Raw genomic sequence first — 23,499 nt, 5'->3', positions numbered from 1 at the left:
AAGTTGGACCGCTGGGCCCGGTGGTTCAAGCCTGTAATCCCACCACTTTGGGAGGCCTAGGCGGGCGGATCATGAGGTCAGCAGATGGAGACCATCCTGGCTAACACGGTGACACCCCGTTTCTACTAAAAATACGAGAACTTCTCCGGTCTTGGTGGCGGGCGCTTGTAGTCCAAGCTACTTGGGAGGCTGAGGCAGGAGAATGGAGTGAACCTGGGAGGGGGAGCTTGCAGTGAGCCGAGATCATGCCACTGCACTCCAGCCTGCACAACAGAGCGAGACGCCATCTCAAAAAAGAAAAAAGAAAGGAAAGAAAGGAAGAAAGAGAGAAAGAAAGAACGAAAGAAGAAAGAAAGAAAGAAAGAAAGAAAGAAAGAAAGAAAGAAAGAAAGAAAGAAAGAAAGAAAGAGAAAAGAAAGAAAGAAAACAGGGTAGAGATGGGGGATGACCTCCAGCTCAGGAGGTGTCCATCGTCTGGCCTTCTGTGGGGAGAGGGAAGGCCACATGATCGGTGTGGCCCAGGGGGCAGGGCCTGAGCCTTCTAAGCGGAGCTCCCTCTTCCTCCCTCTGAGGCTGGCCCTGGCAGTGCAGGTGGGGAGTGGGGATCTGAATGGGATCAATGGGCTAAGGAGGATGTCATCACTTCCATTCTCTTTCATCCACTGCCTCTCCCTTCCCCTCCTCCCCCATCCCCTCCATCCATCTGCCTCCCATCCCAGCCAGGAGCCATCACCTGGGTAGAAAAGGGGCCTCTGGAAAGGGGGCGGGGCCTTGACTCGGGCACCCTGAACTTGAAGAGGAACTCTGGGAAGGGGTTGTTCAGGGATTTGGCCCCTTCCCCACCTGGCTGTATACCCTTCCTGTTCTTTTCTTCCCCTAGCCAGTTGCCCCTCCCTCTCCTGAGATGTCAGGAAAGAGGGGGCCACCTGCGTCCTCCACAGGGGCCCCTGAAGCCTGGGGTTCCCAGTCCTAGAGTTTGGAGGTGGAGGAGGTGCTCCAGCTCTGGTAACCACTGGTTGTGTCCCAGTCTTCTCCACGCCACCCTTTCCCAGAACCACAGGCTTCCAGAATGTTGTAGGGAAACTGCAAAATCCACGCCTCCACCAGCCTCTCCCAGCGCCAAGTCAATTTCACACACAGGGAAACTGAAGCCTGCCTCAGAGGGGCCGGGTTTTACCTTCTTAGTGGCAGTTTTGAGGGGAATCGGGGTCTCCCTATAATTCCAGGTTGTGGACTTTCTCTAAATTGTGGAATGTGGCCAGGCGTGGTGGCTTGAGTCTGTAGTCCCAGCTACTCAGGAGCCACAGCAGGAGGACTGCTTGAGTCCAGGAATTCAAGTGCAGTGGAGTAACATAGGGAGACCTCATATTAAAACAATTTGTTTAGGGCCAGGGGTGGTGTCTCACGCCTATAATCCCAGCACTCTGGGAGGCCAGGGCAGAAGTATCACTGGAGGTTGGGAGTTTGAGACCAGTCTGGCCAACGTGGTGAAACCCCATCTCTACTAAAAATACAAAAATTAGTTGGGCACGGTGGCAGGTGCTTATAATTCCAGTTACTCAGAAGGCTGAGGCAGGAGAATCACTTGAACTCAAGAGGCAGGTATTACAGTGAGCCGGGATTGTGCCACTGTACTCCAGCCTGGCCAGAGAGAGTGAGACTCTGTCTCAAAACAAAAACAAACAAACAAGTAATGGATTGGAACATCCTCCAAGATGCAAGACTGTCGGTTCCTCAGAGTTCTACAGGAAGGATGGCAGAGTGCAGTTGCCCAGAGGTGAAGTCCCATCTCTGCCTTTTGTCGGCTGTGTGACCGGGCACAAATCATTAATTTCTAAGAGCCTATATTTTACCATCTGTTGCTATTAAGTAATAGTAGTTGAATATTTTTCATTTTTATTTTTATTTTATTTTATTTTTTTTTTTTTTTTGAGACGGAGTCTCACCCTGTTACCCAGGCTGGAGTGCAGTGGCGTGATCTCGGCTCACTGTACCTCTGCCTCCCGGGTTCAAGCAATTTTCCTGCCTCAGCCTTCGGAATAGCTGGGACTACAGGCGTGCACCACCACACCCAACTTATTTTTGTATTTTTTTTAGTAGAGACAAGGTTTCACCATGTTGGCCAGGCTGCTCTCCAAGTCCTGACCTCAGGTGATTCAACCACCTAGGCTTCCCAAAGTGCTGGGATTAGAGGTGTGAGCCATGTGCCCAGCCGAATATTTTTTATTTTTATTTTATTATTATTATTATATGAGATGGAGCTTCGTTCTTGTAGCCCGGGCTGAAGTGCAATGGTGAGATGTTGGCTCACTGCAACCTCCGCCTCCTGGGTTCAAGCAATTCTCCTGCCTCAGCCTCCCAAGTAGCTGGGATTATAGGCATGTACCATCACGCCCGAGGATATTTTGTATTTTTAGTAGAGATGGGGTTTCTCCATGTTGGTCAGGCTGCTCTGGAACTCCTCACCTCGGCTGATCTGCCCACCTCAGCCTCCGACAATGCTGGGATTCCAAGCGTCAGCCACCATGACCGGCCTTATTATTTTTTTTTTTAGACAGAGTTTCACTCTGTTTTCCAGGCGGAAGTGCAGTGGCATGATCTGGGCTCACTGCAATCTCGGCCTCCCGGGTTCAAGCGATTCTCCTGCCTCAGCCTCCGGAGTAGCTGAGATTACAGGGCACGCAGAACCAGGCCCGGCTAATTTTGGTATTATTAGTAGACATGTTGTTTCACAGTGTTGGCCAGGCTGCTCTCCAACTCCTGACCTCAAGTCATCCACCAGCCTCAGCCTCCCAAAGTGCTGGGATTACAGGTGTGAGCCACGGTGCCTGACTTGTAGTTTTTGAATATTTATTATTAATCTACAAGTTGGGCGTTATGCAAGTCTTATATATAGCATCCCCCAAACTTCTAGAGCAAGGGCTTCCCCACAATCCTGGCAGCCAAGCCTCCCCTGGGGTTCCAAACTTCTGTCCCCACTGAAGTGTTTATCCTCTTCTCTAATCCCAGCCTCCTTTTCCCTGTCTCCAAGTGATCTCAGAGATACTCCCCCTCCCCCAGACTCCCTCCCCATTCCCCTCATTTTCCCCCTCCCCAGTGTGTCAATGGAGTCCCAACCCCTCTCCTCCACATTGTCCCCTTTCCCTGCCCCAAAGTGGGACCTTCTTTTCCCCCGACTGGTCCTGTCTAGGGGTGTTGCTGCCGGGCCCCCTCTGGTCTTCCTGCTGGAGACTGGGGCCTTTCGGAAGTGAGCAGGCACCTGGCCAACCGCAGCCATCATGGGGTGAGCGATACTGCACTGGCGAGTCATAAGGGTGAGCTGGCCCTCTGCGATGCAGTTAGTGTCTGGGTGACAGATCCCCGGACCGCTGTGGACTTGGGCGGCCTGGAGGTGGAGGTGTTGGGCGAGGTGCCTGCAGCTGGGGGCAGTTCCCTCCGCCAGTAGTTCTTTGTCACCCGCTTCCAGGCCCATAACTCTGAGCAAGGTAGCCCAGGGGTAGGTGGAGGGGGCTGCTGCCAGGGTGTGGACAGGAGGCACCGGGTGTCTGAGTGCAAGGCCAAGCAGTCCTATGTGCGGGCATTGACCGCTGATGCCCAGGGCCGTGCGGACTGGCGAAGGATTCAAACTGACAGTGTCTGTGTCTGCACACTCCTCAGCCGGACTGGCCGGGCCTGGGACTTATACCAAGGAACTGGTCAGGCAGAAAAAGAACAGAGCTGGATGCTGAGATACCTCAGGGTTGGCCCAGCTGCTCTACGGACCCCAGTTCGGGAACTCATCAAATCATCACAAAATCACAACTCTCTGAATTTGAGCTCAATCTCTGCAGGATGGGTGCAACCACATGGGGTTTTGAAGGTTGAATAGGAGTTCTCCTGGGGGAACCTGAGAGTAATAATGATGATGATGATGATGATAACAGCCACTATTTACTGAGTGTTTACTCTTTCTTAGCCCTAATACATAACTCAGATCAACTCTCATGGATTTGATCATTGGTGAGCTTTGGTGTTCAGTTGCTGACTGCTCAGTCACAGAGGACACCACCTTGCTCATCCTGGGGAGTGGGAGGGCACATTTCATGATGTGGATGGGGGAGGAGAGAAACTGGAACATGCAAGCAGATGGCCAGGGGACCTTGAGAACATGGTCTACAGAAGGCCTTAAAGTATCTGGGAGCTGGGGTTCAAATGAGAAATCTTACTTGGTGAGAGCGGGCAGGGGTTGGCTTAGAATATTATGTTTTGAGATAATGAGCTACAGATCACAGGGGGAGTATAAGCAAGGTTGAATGAGACGTGATCAGGATGCTGGAGAGTTGAGCCCTGGGCAGGGAGCTGAAGTCAGGTTTCTAGCCCTCTTCCCTGTGCCAACCTATACCCTACATTGGGAAAGAAACAGACTTTAAAATTGTCCAGCTCGATGGCATCGTGGGGAAGGGACTAAGTCCAGATAATGTCCTCGAAGGCTGCGGCCCCGCGGGCAGGACACACCCGGAGGGCCTATTCAATAATCAGTTAAGTCACCTGAAGCACACGCATTTCCGGGGACCTCTCCGGGCATCCTGGCTTGAGGGTAGGGTGGGCGGAGGTCCCTAAGGGAGAGGTGGGGCTCGGGCTGAATCCCTCCTTGGGGGCATCTGGGTCAAGTGGCTTCCCTGGCAGCACAGTCACAGGGAAGAACTCTCTCATTGGGCAGAAGCTAAGTCCGAAGCCGCGCCCCCCTGGGAGGTTGGACTTGATGCAGCAAAGCCTCAAGTACAGGAGGGTTGAGGCTTCAGTCCAGCACCTTTCTCGGGTCACGGCCTCCTCCTGGCTCCCAAGACCCCACGATAGGCAGAGACAGGCCTTCCTACACCCTACTCCCTGTGCCTCCAGCCTCGACTAGTCCCTCTGAGGTCACTTCACCGTGGTCTCCGCCTCACCCTTGGCGCTGGACCACTGAGGGGAGAGGGCTGGGGTGCTCCGCTGAGCCACTCCTGCGCCTCCCTGGCCTTGTCTACCTTTCGCCCCCCGAGGGGTTAGTGTCGAGCTCATCCCAGCATCCTACCACCTCCTGGTGGCCTTGCTGCCCCCACAACCCCGAGGTATAAAGCCAGGTACAGGAGACAGGTGACGCACCAAGGATGGAGATGTTCCAGGTAAGACTGCAGGGCCCCTGGGCACCTTCCACCTCCTTCCAGGCCATCACTGGCATGTGAAGGGGCAGACCCGTGTGAGCTGTGGAAGGAGACCTCTTTCTGGAGGGACATGACCCCCAGTAAGCTTCAGGTGGGGCAGTTCCTGAGGGTGGGGATCTCAAATGTTGGGGTATCTCAGGTCCTCTGGGCTGTGGGGTGGGCTCTGAAAGGCAGGTGTCCGGGTGGTGGGTCCTGAATAGGAGATGCCAGGAAGGGTCTCTGGGTCTTTGTGGGTGGTGTACCCCGGGGGATGGGAAGGCCAGGGCTCAGGGCTCCGGTCTCTGACCCGGGTGAACCAGTGTCCTTGTCCCAGGGGCTGCTGATGTTGCTGCTGCTGAGCATGGGCGGGGCATGGGCATCCAGTGAGCCGCTTCGGCCACGGTGCCACCCCGTCAATGCCACCCTGCCTATCGAGAAGGAAGGCTGCTCCGTGTGCGTCACCGTCAACACCACCATCTGTGCCGGCTACTGTGCCACCAAGGTGAGCTGCCTGGGGCCAGGGGCAGATGCTGCCACCTCAGGGCCAGACCCACAGAGGCAGCAGGGGAGGAAGGGTGGTCTGCCTCTCCGGTCAGGGGCTGGGGAATGGCGTGTGGGAGGGCAGGAACAGAGGGCTTCCTGGACTTGTGAGTCTGAGACCTGTGGGGCCCCTGGGGAGCTCAGCTGAGGCGCTGGCCCCAGGCACATGCTCATTCCCCAACTCACACGGCTTCCAGACGAGGGTGCTGCAGTCCGTCATGCCGCCCCTGCCTCAGGCGGTGTGCAACTACCGCGATGTGCGCTTCGAGTCCATCCGGCTCTCTGGCTGCCGGCGCGGCGTGAACCCCGTGGTCTCCTACGCCGTGGCTCTCAGCTGTCAATGTGGACTCTGCCGCCGCAGCACCACTGACTGTGGGGGTCCCAAGGACCACCCCTGGACCTGTGACGACCCCCGCTTCCAGGACTCCTCTTCCTCAAAGGCCCCTCCCCCCAGCCTTCCGAGTCCATCCCGACTTCCGGAGCCCGCAGACGCCCGGATCCGCCCATAATTAAAGCTTCTCAATCCGCACTCTGGAGGTGTCCTTCTGTGGGCTCAGGGCAACCACACACACACAGGGTGGGTCCAGCTTCCAAACCATTTTATACGGAGTCACAGTATCAGAACTCTGTAGAAAACAGGGTGGACCGCTGGGCGCGGTGGTTCACGCCACCACTTTGGGAGGCCTAGGCGGGCGGATCATGAGGTCAGGAGATCAAGACCATCCCGGCTGACACGGAGAAACCCCTTCTCTACTAAAAATACAAAAACTTATCCGGGCTTGTTGGCGGGCGCTTGCAGGAGAATGGAGTGAACCTGGGAGGGGGAGCTTGCAGTGAGCCCAGATCATGCCACTGCACTCCAACCTGCACGACAGAGCGAGACGCCATCTCAAAAAAAGAAAAGGAAAGGAAGAAGGGAAAACAGGGTGGAGATGGGGGATGACCTCCAGGTCAGGAGGTGTCCATGGTCGGGCCTTCTGTGGGGAGAGGGAAGGCCACATGATCGGTTTGGCCCAGGGGGCAGGGCCTGAGCCTTCTAAGCCGAGCTCCCTCTTCCTCCCTCTGAGGTTGGCACTGGCAGTGCAGGTGGGGGGTGGGGACCTGAATGGGATCAATGGGCTGAGGGGGATGTCATCTCTTCCATTCTCCTTCATCCACTGCCTCTCCCTTCCCCTCCTCCCCCATCCCCTCCCTCCATCTGCCTCCCATCCCAGCCAGGAGCCATCACCTGGGTAGAAAAGGGGCCTCTGGAAAGGGGGCGGGGCCTTGACTCTTGGGTACCCTGCACTTGAAGAGGGACTCTGGGAAGGGGTTGTTCAGGGATTTGGCCCCTTCCCCACCTGGCTGTATACCCTTCCTGTTCTTTTCTTCCCCTAGCCAGTTGCCCCTCCCTCTCCTGAGATGTCAGGAAAGAGGGGGCCACCTGCGTCCTCCACAGGGGCCCCCGAAGCCTGGGGTTCCCAGTCCTAGAGCTCGGAGGCGGAGGAGGTGCTCCAGCTCTGGTAACCACTGGTTGTTTCCCAGTCTTCTCCACGCCACCCTTTCCCAAAACCACAGGCTTCCAGAATGTTGTAGGGAAACTGCAAAATCCACGCCTCCACCAGCCTCTCCCAGCGCCAAGTCAATTTCACACACAGGGAAACTGAAGCCTGCCTCAGAGGGGCAGGGTTTTACCTTCTTAGTGGCAGTTTTGAGGGGAATCGGGGTCTCCCTAGGATTCCAGGTTGTGGACTTTCTCTAAATTGTGGAATGTGGCCAGGCGTGGTGGCTTGAGTCTGTAGTCCCAGCTACTCAGGAGCCACAGCAGGAGGACTGCTTGAGCCCAGGAGTTCAAGTGCAGTGGGGAAACATAGGGAGACCTCGTCTTAAAACAATTTGTTTAGGGCCGGGGTGGTGTCTCACGCCTATAATCCCAGCACTCTGGGAGGCCAGGGCAGGAGTACCACTGGAGGTTGTGAGTTTGAGACCAGTGTGGCCAACGTGGTGAAACCCCATCTCTACTAAAAATACAAAAATTAGCTGGGCACGGTGGCAGGCGCTTGTAATTCCAGTTACTCAGAAGGCTGAGGCAGGAGAATCACTTGAATCTCGGAGGCAGGCGTTACAGTGAGCCGGGATTGTGCCAATGTACTCCAGCCTGGCCAGACAGAGTGAGACTCTGTCTCGAAAAAAAAAAAAAAGAATTGGCCTGGGCGCAGTGGCTCATGCCTGTAATCCCAGCACTTTGGGAGGCCGAGGGGGGCAGATCACAAGGTCAGGAGAGCCAGACCATCCTGGCTAACACAGGGAAACCCCGTCTCTACTAAAAAATAGAAAAAATTAGCCAGGCGTGGTGGTGGGCGCCTGTAGTCCCAGCTACTCGGGAGGCTGAGACAGGAGAATGGCGTGAACCCGGGAGGCAGAGCTTGCAGTGAGCTGAGATCGAGCCACTGCAGTCCAGTCTGGGCGAAAGAGCGAGACTCTGCCTCAAAAAAAATAAAAAATTGATTGGAACGTCCTTCAAGATACAAGACTCTCGGTTCCTCAGAATTCTACAGGAACGATGGCAGAGTGCAGTTGCCCAGAGGTGAAGTCCCATCTCTGCCATTTGTTGGCTGTGTGACCGGTCACAAATCATTAATTTCTCTGAGCCTGTATTTTACCATCTGTTGCTATTGAGTAATAGTAGTTGAATATTTTGTACATTTATTTTTATTTTATTCATTTATTTATTTTTTTAGACGGAGTCTCACCCTGTCACCCAGGCTGGAGTGCAGTGGCGCGATCTTGGCTCACTTCACATCTGCTTGTGGGTTTCAAGCGATTCTCCTGCCTCAGCCTCCCGAGTAGCTGGGACTACAGGCCTGCACCACCACACCTAGCTAATTTTTGTATTTTTTTTAGTAGAGACAAGGTTTCACCATGTTGGCCAGGCTCGTCTCGAAGTCCTGACCTCAGGTGATGCACCCCCCTCAGCCTCCGACAATGCTGGGATTGCAAGCGTCAGCCACCACGCCCGGCCTTATTTTTATTTTTATTTTTGTGAGACAGCGTCTCACTGTGTTGTCCAGGCAGAAGTGCAGTGACACGATCTTGGCTCACTGCAATCTCGGCCTCCCGAGTTCAAGTGATTCTCCTGCCTCAGCCTCCAGAGTAGCTTAGATTACAGGGGCGCAGAACCACGCCTGGCTAATTTTGGTATTATTAGTAGAGATGTTGTTTCACAGTGTTGGCCAGGCTGCTCTCGAACTCCTGATCTCAAGTCATCCACCCGCCTCAGCCTCCCAAAGTGCTGGGATTACAGGTGTGAGACACAGTGCCTGACCTGTTGTTGTTGACTATTTATTATTAATCTACAAGTTGGGCGATATGCAAGTCCTAAAAATGGAGTCCCCGAAACTTCTAGAGCAAGGGCCTCCCCAAAATCCTGGCAGGCAAGCCTCCCCTGGGGTTCCAAACTTCTGTCCCCACTGAAGTGTTTATCTTCTTCTCTAATCCCAGCCTCCTTTTCCCTGTCTCCATGTGCTCTGAGAGATACTCCCCCTCCCCCAGACTCCCTCCGCATCCCCCTCATTTTCCCCCTCCCCAGTGTGCCAATAGAGTCCTAATCCCCACCCTGCACATTGTCCCCTTTTCCTGCTCCAGCATGGTACCTTCTTTTCCCCCGAGTGGTCCTGTCTAGGGGTGCCGCTGCCGGGCCCCCTCTGGTCTTCCTGCTGGAGACTGGGGCCTTTCGTGAGTCAGCAGGCACCGGGCCAATCGCGGCCAGGGTGGGGTGAGCGATACTGCACTGGCGAGTCATAAGGGTGAGCTGGCCCTCTGTGATGCAGTTAGTGTCTGGGTGACAGACCCCCGGACCGCTGTGGACTTGGGCGGCCTAGAGGTGGAGGTGTTCGGCGAGGTGCCGGCAGCTGGCAGCACTTCCCTCTGCCAGCACTTCTTTGTCACCCACTTTGAGGACGATAACTCTGAGGAAGGTGGCCCGGGGGTAGGTGGAGGGGGCAGTCACCAGGGTGTGGACCGGGGGCACTGGGTGTCTGAGCGCAAGGCCAAGCAGTCCTAGGTGCGGGCATTGACCGCTGATGCCCAGGGCCGTGTGGACTGGCGAAGGATTCAAATTGAAAGTGCCTGTGTCTGCACACTCCTCAGCTGGACTGGCCAGGCCTGGGACTTATACCCAGGAACTGGTCAGGCAGAAAAAGAACAGAGCTGGATGCTGAGAGACCTCAGGGTTGGCCCAGCTGCTCTACGGACCCCAGTTCGGGAACTCATCAAATCATCACAAAATCACAACTCTCTGAATTTGAGCTCAATCTCTGCAGGATGGGTGCAACCACATGAGGTTTTGAAAGTTGAATAGGAGTTCTCCTGGGGGAACCTGAGGGTAATAATGATGATGATGATGATAATAACAGCCACTGTTTACTGAGTGTTTACTCTTTCTTAGTCCTAATACATAACTCCTCAGATCAACTCTCATGGATTTGATCATTGGTGAGCTTTGGTGTTCAGTTGCTGACTGCTCAGTCACAGAGGACACCACCTTGCTCATCCTGGGGAGTGGGAGGGCACATTTCATGATGTGGATGGGGGAGGAGAGAAACTGGAACATGCAAGCAGATGGCCAGGGGACCTTGAGAACATGGTCTATAGAAGGTCTTTAAGTATCTGGGAGCTGGGGTTCAAATGAGAAACCTTACTTGGTGAGAGCGGGCCGGGGTTGGCTTAGAATATTCTGTTTTGAGATAAGGAGCTACTGATCACAGCGGGAGTATAAGCAAGGTTGAATGAGAAGTGATCAGGATGCTGGAGAGTTAAGCCCTGGGCGGGGAGCTGAAGTCAGGTTTCTAGCCCTCTTTCCTGTGCCAACCTATACCCTACATTGGGAAAGAAAGAGACCTTAAAATTGTCCAGCTTGATGGCATCGCGGGGAAGGGAGTAAGTCCAGATAATGTCCTCGAAGGCTGCGGCCCCGCGGGCAGGACACACGCCCTGAGGGCCTATTCAATAATCAGTTAAATCACCTGAAGCACACGCATTTCCGGGGACCTCTCTGGGCATCCTGGCTTGAGGGTAGGGTGGGCGGAGGTCCCTAAGGGAGAGGTGGGGCTCAGGCTGAATCCCTCCTTGGGGGCATCTGGGTCAAGTGGCTAACCTGGCAGCACAGTCACGGGGAGACCCTCTCTCATTGGGCAGAAGCTAAGTCTGAAGCCGCGCCCCTCCTGGGAGGTTGGACTGTGGCACAGGAAAGCCTCAAGTACAGGAGGGTTGAGGCTTCAGTCCAGCACCTTTCTCGGGTCACGGCCTCCTCCTGGTTCCCAAGACCCCACCATAGGCAGAGGCAGGCCTTCCTACACCCTACTCCCTGTGCCTCCAGCCTCGACTAGTCCCTAGCACTCGAGGACTCAGTCTCTGAGGTCACTTCACCGTGGTCTCCGCCTCACCCTTGGCGCTGGACCACTGAGGGGAGAGGGCTGGTGTGCTCCGCTGAGCCACTCCTGCGCCTCCCTGGCCTTGTCTACCTTTCGCCCCCCGAGGGGTTAGTGTCGAGCTCACCACAGCATCCTACCACCTCCTGGTGGCCTTGCCGCCCCCACAACCCCAAGGTATAAAGCCAGGTACACGAGGCAGGGGACGCACCAAGGATGGAGATGTTCCAGGTAAGACTGCAGGGCCCCTGGGCACCTTCCACCTCCTTCCAGGCCATCACTGGCATGTGAAGGGGCAGACCCGTGTGAGCTGTGGAAGGAGGCCTCTTTCTGGAGGGACATGACCCCCAGTAAGCTTCAGCTGGGGCAGTTCCTGAGGGTTGGGATCTGAAATGTTGGGGTATCTCAGGTCCTCTGGGCTGTGGGGTGGGCTCTGAAAGGCAGGTGTCCGGGTGGTGGGTCCCGAATAGGAGATGCCAGGAAGGGTCTCTGGGTCTTTGTGGGTGGTGTACCCCGGGGGATGGGAAGGCCAGGGCTCAGGGCTCCGGTCTCCGACCCGGGTGAACCAGTGTCCTTGTCCCAGGGGCTGCTGATGTTGCTGCTGCTGAGCATGGGCGGGGCATGGGCATCCAGTGAGCCGCTTCGGCCACGGTGCCACCCCGTCAATGCCACCCTGCCGATCGAGAAGGAAGGCTGCTCCGTGTGCATCACCGTCAACACCACCATCTGTGCCGGCTACTGTGCCACCAAGGTGAGCTGCCTGGGGCCAGGGGCAGATGCTGCCACCTCAGGGCCAGACCCACAGAGGCAGCAGGGGAGGAAGGGTGGTCTGCCTCTCCGGTCAGGGGCTGGGGAATGGGGTGTGGGAGGGCAGGAACAGAGGGCTTCCTGGACTTGTGAGTCTGAGACCTGTGGGGCCGCTGGGGAGCTCAGCTGAGGCGCTGGCCCCAGGCACATGCTCATTCCCCAACTCACACGGCTTCCAGACGAGGGTGCTGCAGTCCGTCATGCCGCCCCTGCCTCAGGCGGTGTGCAACTACCGCGATGTGCGCTTCGAGTCCATCCGGCTCTCTGGCTGCCGGCGCGGCGTGAACCCCGTGGTCTCCTACGCCGTGGCTCTCAGCTGTCAATGTGGACTCTGCCGCCGCAGCACCACTGACTGCGGGGGTCCCAAGGACCACCCCTGGACCTGTGACGACCCCCGCTTCCAGGACTCCTCTTCCTCAAAGGCCCCTCCCCCCAGCCTTCCGAGTCCATCCCGACTTCCGGAGCCCGCAGACGCCCGGATCCGCCCATAATTAAAGCTTCTCAATCCGCACTCTGGAGGTGTCTTTCTGTGGGCTCAGGGCAACCACACACACACAGGGTGGGTCCAGCTTCCAAACCATTTTATACGGAGTCACAGTATCAGAACTCTGTAGAAAACAGGGTGGACCGCTGGGCGCGGTGGTTCACGCCACCACTTTGGGAGGCCCAGGCGGGCGGATCATGAGGTCAGGAGATCGAGACCATCCTGGCTAACGGGGAGAAACCCCTTCTCTACTAAACATACAAAAACTTATCCCGGCTTGGTGGCGGCGCTTGCAGGAGAATGGAGTGAACCTGGGAGGGGGAGCTTGCAGTGAGCCCAGATCATGCCACTGCACTCCAGCCTGCACGACAGAGCGAGACTCCATCTCAAAAAAAGGAAAGGAAAGGAAAGGAAAGAAAGACAGAAAGAAAACAGGGTCGAGATGGGGGATGACCTCCAGGTCAGGAGGTGTCCATGGTCGGGCCTTCTGTGGGGAGAGGGAAGGCCACATGATCGGTTTGGCCCAGGGGGCAGGGCCTGAGCCTTCTAAGCCGAGCTCCCTCTTCCTCCCTCTGAGGTTGGCACTGGCAGTGCAGGTGGGGTGTGGGGACCTGTATGGGATCAATGGGCTGAGGCAGATGTCATCTCTTCCATTGTCCTTCATCCACTGCCTCTCCCTTCCCCTCCTCCCCCATCCCCTCCCTCCATCTGCCTCCCATCCCAGCCAGGAGCCATCACCTGGGTAGAAAAGGGGCCTCTGGAAAGGGGGCGGGGCCTTGACTCTTGGGTACCCTGCACTTGAAGAGGGACTCTGGGAAGGGGTTGTTCAGGGATTTGGCCCCTTCCCCACCTGGCTGTATACCCTTCCTGTTCTTTTCTTCCCCTAGCCAGTTGCCCTTCCCTCTCCTGAGATGTCAGGAAAGAGGGGGCCACCTGCGTCCTCCACAGGGGCCCCCGAAGCCTGGGGTTCCCAGTCCTAGAGCTCAGAGGTGGAGGAGGTGCTCCAGCTCTGGTAACCACTGGTTGTTTCCCAGTCTTCTCCACACCACCCTTTCCCAAAACCACAGGCTTCCAGAATGTTGTAGGGAAACTGCAAAATCCACGCCTCCACCAGCCTCTTCCAGCACCAAGTCAATTTCACACACAGGGAAACTGAAGCCTGCCTCAGAGGGGCACGGTTTTACCTTCTTAGTGGCAGTTTTGAGGGGAATCGGGGTCTCCCTAGGATTCCAGGTTGTGGACTTTCTCTAAATTGTGGAATGTGGCCAGGCGTGGTGGCTTGAGTCTGTAGTCCCAGCTACTCAGGAGCCACAGCAGGAGGACTGCTTGAGCCCAGGAGTTCAAGTGCAGTGGGGAAACATAGGGAGACCTCGTCTTAAAACAATTTGTTTGGGGCCAGGGATGGTGTCTCACGCCTTAATCCCAGCACTCTGGGAGGCCAGGGCAGGAGTATCACTGGAGGTTGGGAGTTTCAGACCAGTCTGGCCAATGTCGTGAAACCCCATCTCTACTAAAAATAGAAAAATTAGCTGGGCACGGTGGCAGGCGCTTGTAATTCCAGTTACTCAGAAGGCTGAGGCAGGAGAATCACTTGAATCTCGGAGGCAGGCGTTACAGTGAGCCAGGATTGTGGCACTGTACTCCAGCCTGGCCAGACAGAGTGAGACTCTGTCTCAAAAAAAAAAAAAAAAAGAATTGGCCCGGGCGCAGTGTCTCATGCCTAATCCCAGCACTTTGGGAGGCGGAGGGGGGCAGATCACAAGGTCAGGAGAACCAGACCATCCTGGCTAACACGGGGAAACCCCGTCTCTACTAAAAAATAGAAAAAATTAGCCGGGCGTGGTGGTGGGCGCCTGTAGTCCCAGCTACTCAGGAGGCTGAGACAGGAGAATGGCGTGAACCCGGGAGGCAGAGCTTGCAGTGAGCTGAGATCGAGCCACTGCAGTCCAGTCTGGGCGAAAGAGCGAGACTCTGCCTCAAAAAAAAATAAAAATTGATTGGAACATCCTTCAAGATACAAGACTCTCGGTTCCTCAGAATTCTACAGGAGGGATGGCAGAGTGCAGTTGCCCAGAAGTGAAGTCCCATCTCTGCCATTTGTTGGCTGTGTGACCGGCCACAAATCATTAATTTCTCTGAGCCTGTATTTTACCATCTGTTGCTATTGAGTAATAGTAGTTGAATATTTTGTACTTTTATTTTTATTTTATTTTATTTGTTTACTTATTTTTTTAGACGGAGTCTCACCCTGTCACCCAGGCTGGAGTATAGTGGCGCGATCTTGGCTCACTGCTCCTCTGCTTGCAGGGTTCAAGCGATTCTCCTGCCTCAGCCTCCCAAGTAGCTGGGATTATAGGCATGCACCACCACGCCCAAGGATATTTTGTATTTCTAGTAGAGATGGGGTTTCTGCATGTTGGTCAGGCTGTTCTGGAACTCCTCACCTCAGCTGATCCGCCCACCTCAGCCTCTGACAATGCTGGGATTAAAAGTGGGAGCCACCACGCCCGGCCTTATTTTTATTTTTATTTTTGTGAGACAGAGTCTCACTGTGTTGTCCAGGCAGAAGTGCAGTGGCACGATCTTGGCTCACTGCAATCTCGGCCTCCCGAGTTCAAGCGATTCTCCTGCCTCAGCCTCCCGAGTTCAAGTGATTCTCCTGCCTCAGCCTCCGGAGTAGCTTAGATTACAGGCGCGCAGCACCACGCCTGGCTAATTTTGGTATTATTAGTAGAGATGTTGTTTCACAGTGTTGGCCAGGCTGCTCTCGAACTCCTGATCTCAAGTCATCCACCCGCCTCAGCCTCCCAAAGTGCTGGGATTACAGGTGTGAGACACAGTGCCTGACCTGTTGTTGTTGACTATTTATTATTAATCTACAAGTTGGGCGATATGCAAGTCCTAAAAATGGAGTCCCCGAAACTTCTAGAGCAACGGCTTCCCCATAATCCTGGCAGCCAAGCCTCCCCTGGGGTCCCAAACTTCTGTCCCCACTGAAGTGTTTATCTTCTTCTCTAATCCCAGCCTCCTTTTCCCTGTCTCCATGTGCTCTGAGAGATACTCCCCCTCCCCCAGGCTCCCTCCGCATCCCCCTCATTTTCCCCCTCCCCAGTGTGTCAATAGAGTCCTAATCCCCACCCTCCACATTGTCCCCTTTTCCTGCTCCAACGTGGGACCTTCTTTTCCCCCGAGGGGTCCTGTCTAGGGGTGCCGCTGCCGGGCCCCCTCTGGTCTTCCTGCTGGAGACTGGGGCCTTTCGGGAGTCAGCAGGTGCCCGGTCAACCGCAGCCAGCGTGGGGTGAGCGATACTGCACTGGCGAGTCATAAGGGTGAGCTGGCTGTGTGCGATGCAGTCAGTGTCTGGGTGACAGACCCCCGGACCGCTGTGGCCTTGGGTGGCCTCGAGGTGGAGGTGTTGGGCGAGGTGCCTGTAGCTGGCGGCAGTTCCCTCCGCCAGCACTTCTTTGTCACCCGCTTCGAGGCCGGTAACTCTGAGGAAGGTGGCCCGGGGGTAGGTGGAGGGGGCTGCCGGGGTGTGGACTAGAGGCACTGGGTGTCTGAGCGCAAGGCCAAGCAGTCCTAGGTGCGGGCATTGACTGCTGATGCCCCGGGCCGTGTGGACTGGTGATGGATTCAAATTGGCACTGCCTGTGTCTGCACACTCCTTAGCCGGACTGGCCGGGCCTGGGACTTATACCCAGGAACTGGTCAGGCAGACAAAGAACAGAGCTGGGTGCTGAGAGACCTCAGGGTTTTCCCAGCTGCTCTACAGACCCCAGTTCGGGAACTCAACAAATTATCACAACATCACAACCCTCTGAATTTGAGCTCAATCTCTGCAGGATGGGTGAAACCACGTGGAGTTTTGAAAGTTGAATAGGAGTTCTCCTGGGGGAACCTGAGGGTAATAATGATGATGATGATGATAATAACAGCCACTGTTTACTGAGTGTTTACTCTTTCTTAGCCCTAATACATAACTCCTCAGATCAACTCTCATGGATTTGATCATTGGTGAGCTTTGGTGTTCAGTTGCTGACTGCTCAGTCACAGAGGACACCACCTTGCTCATCCTGGGGAGTGGGAGGGCACATTTCATGATGTGGATGGGGGAGGAGAGAAACTGGAACATGCAAGCAGATGGCCAGGGGACCTGTAGAACGTGGTCTACAGAAGGCCTTAAAGTATCTGGGAGCTGGGGTTCAAATGGGAAACCTTACTTGGTGAGAGCGGGCAGGGGTTGGCTTAGAATATTCTGCTTTGAGATAATGAGCCACCAATCACAGGGGAATACAAGCAAGGTTGAATGAGAAGTGATCAGGATGCTGGAGAGTTGAGCCCTGGGCGGGGAGCTGAAGTCAGGTTTCTAGCCCTCTTCCCTATGCCAACCTATACCCTACACTGGGAAAGAAACAGACGTTAAAATTGTCCAGCTTGATGGCCATGTGCGATGGCTCATGCCTGTAATCCCAGCACTTTGAGAGGCCAAGACAGGCGAATCACCTGAGGTTAGGAGTTCAAGACCAGCCTGGTTAACATGGTGAAACCCTGTTTCTACTAAAATTACCTAAAGAAATTAGCTGGGCGTGGATGCGGGAGCCTGTGATCCAAGCTACTCTGGAGGGTGAGGCAGGAGAATCGCTTGAACCCGGGAGGCGGAGGTTGCAGTGAGCCGAGACTGTGCCATTGTACTCCAGCCTGGGCAAAAAGAGTTGCAAGTCCGTCTCAAAAAAAAAAATTGTCCCGTTTGAGTGGGACATGAGGTTCTGACTAACTCGCTGGCCCCCTGGCTAGGATCAGGGGGTTACTGTTCATTGACAGCCCTTGAGTAGGGTCAGCAAAATCCAACAGAAAGGCCCCAGAAGCCTGAATCAGGGAGGAGGGGTAAGTGGGATTGTGGGCCTGGCTGCAGAAGGCAGCCCGAGGTTTCCTTGTCTGAAGAATGGGCTCGTGGGATGAAATAATGAGGGTTGAGGAGGCAGAGGCTTAGACCAAAAGCTATTTTTTTTTTTTTTTTTTTTGAGATGGAGTCTTGCCTGTCGCCCAGGCTGGAGTGCAGTGGCGTGATCTCAGCTCACTGCCACCTTCACCTCCCGAGTTCAAGTGATTCTCCTGCCTTAGTTGGGATTACAGGTGTGCGCCACTACGCCCGGCTAATTTTTATATTTTTCGATAGAGACAGGGTTTTGCCATGTTGGCCAGGCTGGTCTCAAACTCCTAAACTCAAGTTATCTGCCCGCCTCTGCCTCTCAAAGTGCTGGGATTACAAGAGTGAGTCATCGTTCCCGGTGACCAAAAGCTCTATATGGTGAAGAAATGACAAGGGAAGCCAGGGACAGACCACGGGAGTTCACAGTAGCCCTTCACCTATTACCCATCTCCCCACATGTGTTGCCAACACACAGACATACAGACACACACACACACACACACACACACACTCTCTCTCTCTCTCTCTCTCTCACTCTCTCTCTCTCTCTGGGACAGACCACAGGACTTCACAACAGCCCTTTACCTATTACCCATCTCCCCACATGTGTTGCCAACACACAGACACACACAGGCGCGTGCGCGCGCACACACACACACACACACACACTCTCTCTCTCACTTTCTCTCCCCCTCTCTCTCTCTCAGGTCCAGCTTTGAGCAAAGGACATAGGCACCCCCTCCACCAATCTGTACAGACCAGGCCCATGGGTGGGGTGGGGCATGGCTGCCTCCGTTTCTACATCTCCTTGTTACCATCTCTGATTTTGCTCTTTTTTGCCACCTTCCTCTCTGTCTCTAACTTCCAGCGGCTCTAGCCTCTGGGTGGGTACTAATAGCTCCGTTTCCAACGTGGTCTGTGTCTTCCTCCCTGTCTTTCTCTTCTCTTGTATTTCTTTCTCACTCATCAAAACCCATCTTTTTTGCTATGGTCTCGTGCACTTCTCTGTGGGTCCCTCCCTCTTTCCACACGCCGCCTACCCAGGTGGAACTTTTCAAGCAAATCAAAGGCAGGCAGGACAGCCAATGCTGGTGCCGATTACTTCAGCACGTGCGTAAGGGGAGGGTCAGGGAGCCCTGGAGATGTCTGGAAATCGTTACCCTGAGGTGGGCAGGCCTGGTAGAGGGAGGAAGCAGCCGGGAGCATCTGGGCCCTGGAAGAAAGGGGGGTGTTTCTCATGGATGTCCTGAGTTGCTAGGTGCAATGCAGGGGTCTCTGTCTCTCTGTCTGGATCTCTGACACCTCCAGGTCCCTGTCCCTCTTTTTGGGTTTCTCTCTCCCCCACCCCCTGGGTCTCTGAAATTCGGAACTTCTCCTTCCCTTTCTGCCCTCCTCTCTTTGAGTCTCCATTCCCCCTCCTCGTGTTTCTTTGTACCCCTCTTTGGGTCCTTGTCTTTGGGTCTCTTTCTCGCTCCATCCATCCAGGTGACTGCAGGCCCTTGATTGACTAGGTTCTGGGTGGGCGGGTTCTGTCACCTGGGGCAACAACCACAACAAGCCAGCTTGGCTACGGAGTGGGGGTGGAACCATGGCCAGTGGCACCCTGGCTCCGTGCTGTGGCCCTGCGTGCTGTCGTATCTCTGCAACCGAGGTACCTGGATCCAGGCCCAACTGGTATCTCACCAGCAGCTACGTTGCCCACCGCATTATCCCACCCGTACCCTTCCCCCCGCCCACGGTGCCGGTAAGCAGACCCTAGGCTGCAGCCCTGCCAGGCCTGGCGACCCAGAAATATGGGGGCTAAGTAAAGGGGATTGGGAGCTTGGACTCCTCTCTGAAGCAGGAGGGTCCTGGAGTTCTGGGTCTGAGAGAGGAGGCACCAGGGAATCTGGATGCCGGGGACTGCAGAGGAAAGGGCTGGGGGCCGACCGGAAGAGGTCAGAGTTTGGGGTGGGGGGTGATACGGACTCCTGAGTCTTTAAGGCTGATGTGCAGCGCCTTCTCTCCAGTCCACGGTCGCGGACCCTTTACCTCCGACTGCAAAGCAGGATTCTCGCATCTGGGCTTTCGACGAGGTCCTCAGCAGATGGGAGACAACCTCTGGCTCGGCCTACGTGCCCAAGACCCATGGCGGGCCGTGCGCCCAGCCCAGAGCCCCAGAGCCTGCAGACCCCACGCGGACTGTGGGGATCAAGGATTTAGGAGAAAAGGTAAAGTTTGGGGAGTGCTGGAGTCCGCAGGGGACAGGGCGGGGGACTGCATTTGAGTCCCCTGCTCCTTCACATGAGTCTCTGGGTCGCCTTTCCGCAGCTCAGACACCGCGGCTGGCGCCTCCCACTGACCACAAAGTACCAGAGCAGCGAGACGAGGGCGCAGTACACTGGCTTTCCCAGCGGGGACCCGCGCGCCCCGGAATACTTCGGGCCCCAGCCCCCACAACTCGCAGACCACCACCGCGGGGGGCCTTCCCAGGTGGCTGGGTGGAAGCCGGCGCTGGCGAGACAGGGCGGAGCTCCGGGAGCTCTGGGCGGGGCCAGAAGGAATCACGGCTTTGGGGCGTGGCTAAAGGGTCTGGGGCGGGATCGGGAAGTTAGAGGAGCCGGGGGAGGGGCTGGGCATTAGGCCAGGCCAGAAGGACCAGGGACTACAAACCCACCTTCAGGGTTCCGAAGCTGCTGCGGAGCTAGACGGCGGGCTGTGGGTGGGGACGAGACTAGAATATTCCGAGACGGGGTCAGGTGGGAGTTGGGAGAGGTAACGTGGAGTTGCTGCCCAAGATGCAGCTCAGCTCCAGTGGCCACACCAAGACGGTTTAAGACCGGGAGCGGAACCAGGGAGGTTGTTTTTGGTGGCTGGGGGCCTCGATTTGAGTTCCTTGACCAGCAGGAAGGCTTGGACTTAGGGAGGTGAGGCTGGGAAGGGTTCGGGTATGAGGAAGGAAGCTCAAGTTCCCTGGCGTGGGTGGCAGGAAGGGCTCTGACTTTGGGGCGGGGTGCGAGGGCCGTGGCCGTCATGGCTGTCGAGGCCGAAGGAGAGGGATTCTGAACTCGGGACCCAGGGCTTGGGATGGGGTATGAAATCTATGTCTTGGGTATGCCTCCTCCCCTAATCTTGCTCAGGCTCTAATCGCCTGGACGAAGAACCCCACGCTGTCTGGCCGGCCTTTCACAGTATCCGACCACGGCGTCCTGAACCGCCGACAGCTCTATCTAACCACCTCAGCGCGGGACTTTCGGTTCTATCCCAAGTAAGCCGGGCTCTCGCTCGGCACCGCCTCCTGCACAGCCCCCGCCTTGGCCGGTGCACGCCGAGCCCCTGGGCTGGTTCCCATTCTCTGACCGGTGGTCTCAGCCTCGACTCCTGTAGCAGCAACAACCACAGTTGAGGCCCCAGCCCCTCCCGCTTTTAGCACCCAGGAGTCCTTAGTGTCAACGCTCAGGAACCGCGGTAGGGACAGGAAGCCTGCACAGCGGCTCCAGGGGATTCTGGATCTGAGGGCAGGGCCTCCTTCTGTACTTCAGCCCCCAGATACTCTTTCGCAAGGAAGCGAAAGCCCCCATTTCCTTCCCCAGGATGCGAAAGCTCAGTTTCCAGGACGTTAAGTACCTCGAGCACCCAGGAACGCAGGCTACGCGTGCCCGGTCGCGTCCTTCCGAAGGGGATCCTCTCCTGGAAATGCAGGAGTTTGAGTGTGCAGACTCCTTAGATCCCGAGGTCTGAACCTCGTCCCCAAGGATCCAGCTGTATCCCCACCATCCTGCCCTGCTCCCACAGGACGGAGCTGTCCGGATACCCCCGCAAGGACTACCTGACCTACTGGAGCTTCGAAGAGACGCCCCAGGTCTGGGGCCACGGCCCGCAGCGGCCGCCCTGTCCGCCCTCCTCCCGGCCGCCCCGACCACCGCAGGTCCGCGTGCCACGCGTCAGCCCGGTGACCTCGGCCATTCCGCACCGGGGAGCCCTGTCTCTGGCTCAGGAGTCCTACAGCCCCCTGCTGCACCCGCTCCGGCGGCTCGACCGCTTCTGCCCGCTGGAGGCGCCCTGGGGCGGCCTGCACTGGAAGCCTCTGCGGGGCATCCACAGCGTGCCGAAAGCCTACAGTACCGAGAACTCCAGCTATGGCAGCTTGAAGCCGGCGCTGGTGTGAGCCGGCCGGGCCAACCCCACCCCAGACCCGCCCCCAGGGCCGCGCGGCCGAGCGGAGCTCGGGACCTCCGCTTACTAGGAGGGGTCCGGACCCAGCCTGAGTCGCACTCATTACGTCTATTGGCAATGTGGGGGCGGGACTAGCCCAGACACCCACTCAGCTGCGGCATCGCGGAGAGGGGACTAAGTCCAGATAACGTCCTTGGAGGCTGTGGCCCCGGGGTCAAGACACGTACCCTGCAGGCGTATTAAATAATGAGTTAAATCACCTGAACCACACCCATTTCCGGGGACTGCTCCGGACATTCTGGCTTGAGGGTAGGATGGGCGGAGGTCCCTAAGGGAGAGGTGGGATTCGGGCTGAATCCCTCGTTGGGGGCATCTGGGTCAAGTGGCTTCCCTGGCAGCTCAGTCACGGGGAGACCCTCTCTCATTGGGCAGAAGCTAAGTCCGAAGCAGCGCCCCTCCTGGGAGGTTGGACTGTGGCACAGGAATGGCTCAAGTGGAGGAGGGTTGAGGCTTCAGTCCAGCACCTTTCTCGGGTCACGGCCTCCTCCTGGTTCCCAAGACCCCACGATAGGCAGAGACAGGTCTTCCTACACCCTGCTCCCTGTGCCTCCAGCCTCGACTAGTCCCTAGCACTCGACGACTCAGTCTCTGAGGTCACTTCACCCTGGTCTCTGCCTCATCCCTGGCTATGGACCACTGAGGGGAGAGGGCTGGGGCGCTCCGCTGAGCCACTCCTGCGCCTCCCTGGCCGTGTGCACCTCTCGCCCCCGGGGGGATTAGTGTCCAGGTTACCCCAGCATCCTACCACCTCCTGGTGGCCTTGCCGCCCCCACAACCCCGAGGTATAAAGCCAGGTACATGAGGTAGGGGACGCACCAAGGATGGAGATGCTCCAGGTAAGACTGCAGGGCCCCTGGGCACCTTCCACCTCCTTCCAGGCCATCACTGGCATGAGAAGGGGCAAACCCGTGTGAGCTGTGGAAGGAGGCCTCTTTCTGGAGGGACATGACCCCCAGTAAGCTTCAGGTGGGGCAGTTCCTGAGGGTGGGGATCTGAAATGTTGGGGTATCTCAGGTCCTCTGGGCTGTGGGGTGGGCTCTGAAAGGCAGGTGTCCGGGTGGTGGGTCCTGAATAGGAGATGCCAGGAAGGGTCTCTGGGTCGTTGTGGGTGGTGTACCCCGGGGGATGGGAAGGCCAGGGCTCAGGGCTCCGGTCTCCGACCCGGGTGAACCAGTGTCCTTGTCCCAGGGGCTGCTGCTGTTGCTGCTGCTGAGCATGGGCGGGGCATGGGCATCCAGGGAGCCGCTTCGGCCACGGTGCCGCCCCATCAATGCCACCCTGGCTGTGGAGAAGGAGGGCTGCCCCGTGTGCATCACCGTCAACACAACCATCTGTGCCGGCTACTGCGCCACCATGGTGAGCTGCCTGGGGCCAGGGGCAGATGCTGCCACCTCAGGGCCAGACCCACAGAGGCAGTGGGGGAGGAAGGGTGGTCTGCCTCTCTGGCCTGCAGTTGGGGAATGGGGTGTGGGAGGGCAGGAACAGAGGGCTTCCTGGACACCTGAGTCCAGGACCTGTGGGGGCAGCTTGGGAGCTCAGCTGAGGCGCTGGCCCCAGGCACATGCTCATTCCCCAACTCACACGGCCTCCAGATGCGGGTGCTGCAGGCGGCCCTGCCGCCCCTGCCTCAGGCGGTGTGCACCTACCGCGAGGTGCGCTTCGAGTCCATCCGGCTCCCTGGCTGCCCGCCCGGTGTGGACCCAGTGGTCTCCTTCCCTGTGGCTCTCAGCTGTCACTGTGGGCCCTGCCGCCGCAGCATCTCTGACTGTGGGGGTCCCAAGGACCACCCCTTGACCTGTGACCACCCCCAACTCCCAGGCCTCCTCTTCCTCTGAAGACCCTCCCCGCAGACTTCCGAGTCCATCCCAACTCCCAGAGCCCTCAGACACCCCGTTCCTCCCATAATAAAGGCTTCTCAATCCGCACTCTGGAGGTGTCTTTCTGTGGGCTCAGGGC

General features: G+C 56.8%; 3 protein-coding genes and 4 pseudogenes across 4 annotated transcripts; all 7 read left to right on the top strand.

Moving 5' to 3' along the window:
• Nucleotides 1-444: 444 nt before the first annotated feature.
• Nucleotides 445-4,599, top strand: LOC100590964 (annotated as a pseudogene).
• Nucleotides 4,600-5,123: 524 nt separating this feature from the next.
• On the top strand, nucleotides 5,124-6,228 carry LOC100590631 (choriogonadotropin subunit beta 3). Its single transcript, XM_030821026.1, has 3 exons — nucleotides 5,124-5,141; nucleotides 5,494-5,661; nucleotides 5,897-6,228. Exons 1-3 carry the CDS (start codon nucleotides 5,127-5,129, stop codon nucleotides 6,206-6,208), a joined length of 495 nt encoding a protein of 164 aa, XP_030676886.1. The 5' UTR covers nucleotides 5,124-5,126; the 3' UTR covers nucleotides 6,209-6,228.
• A 470-nt stretch (nucleotides 6,229-6,698) lies between these two features.
• On the top strand, nucleotides 6,699-11,072 carry LOC100581382 (annotated as a pseudogene).
• LOC100581058 (choriogonadotropin subunit beta 3-like) lies at nucleotides 10,602-12,425 on the top strand. 2 transcript variants are annotated; one of them, XM_030821025.1, is made up of 3 exons: nucleotides 10,602-11,338; nucleotides 11,691-11,858; nucleotides 12,094-12,425. In XM_030821025.1, exons 1-3 carry the CDS (start codon nucleotides 11,324-11,326, stop codon nucleotides 12,403-12,405), a joined length of 495 nt encoding a protein of 164 aa, XP_030676885.1. In that variant the 5' UTR covers nucleotides 10,602-11,323; the 3' UTR covers nucleotides 12,406-12,425. The 2 variants fall into 2 exon arrangements, with proteins under 2 accessions (XP_030676885.1, XP_030676884.1); XM_030821024.1 differs by lacking the exon at nucleotides 10,602-11,338 and having other exon boundaries at nucleotides 11,538-11,858.
• Nucleotides 12,426-12,907: 482 nt separating this feature from the next.
• Nucleotides 12,908-18,047, top strand: LOC100580731 (annotated as a pseudogene).
• Nucleotides 18,048-19,414: 1,367 nt separating this feature from the next.
• Nucleotides 19,415-21,553, top strand: LOC100580403 (annotated as a pseudogene).
• Nucleotides 21,554-22,361: 808 nt separating this feature from the next.
• LHB (luteinizing hormone subunit beta) lies at nucleotides 22,362-23,468 on the top strand. The gene is made up of 3 exons (XM_030821023.1): nucleotides 22,362-22,379; nucleotides 22,732-22,899; nucleotides 23,136-23,468. Exons 1-3 carry the CDS (start codon nucleotides 22,365-22,367, stop codon nucleotides 23,376-23,378), a joined length of 426 nt encoding a protein of 141 aa, XP_030676883.1. The 5' UTR covers nucleotides 22,362-22,364; the 3' UTR covers nucleotides 23,379-23,468.
• The last annotated feature ends 31 nt before the right edge of the window (nucleotides 23,469-23,499 follow it).

The sequence above is a fragment of the Nomascus leucogenys genome, chromosome 10 (genome assembly GCF_006542625.1).
Source record: "Nomascus leucogenys isolate Asia chromosome 10, Asia_NLE_v1, whole genome shotgun sequence".
In the NCBI taxonomy this organism is placed as follows: Eukaryota; Metazoa; Chordata; class Mammalia; order Primates; family Hylobatidae; genus Nomascus; species Nomascus leucogenys.
Note: the sequence above shows the minus strand (reverse complement) of the source record. Positions and strands in the feature narration are given on the sequence as shown.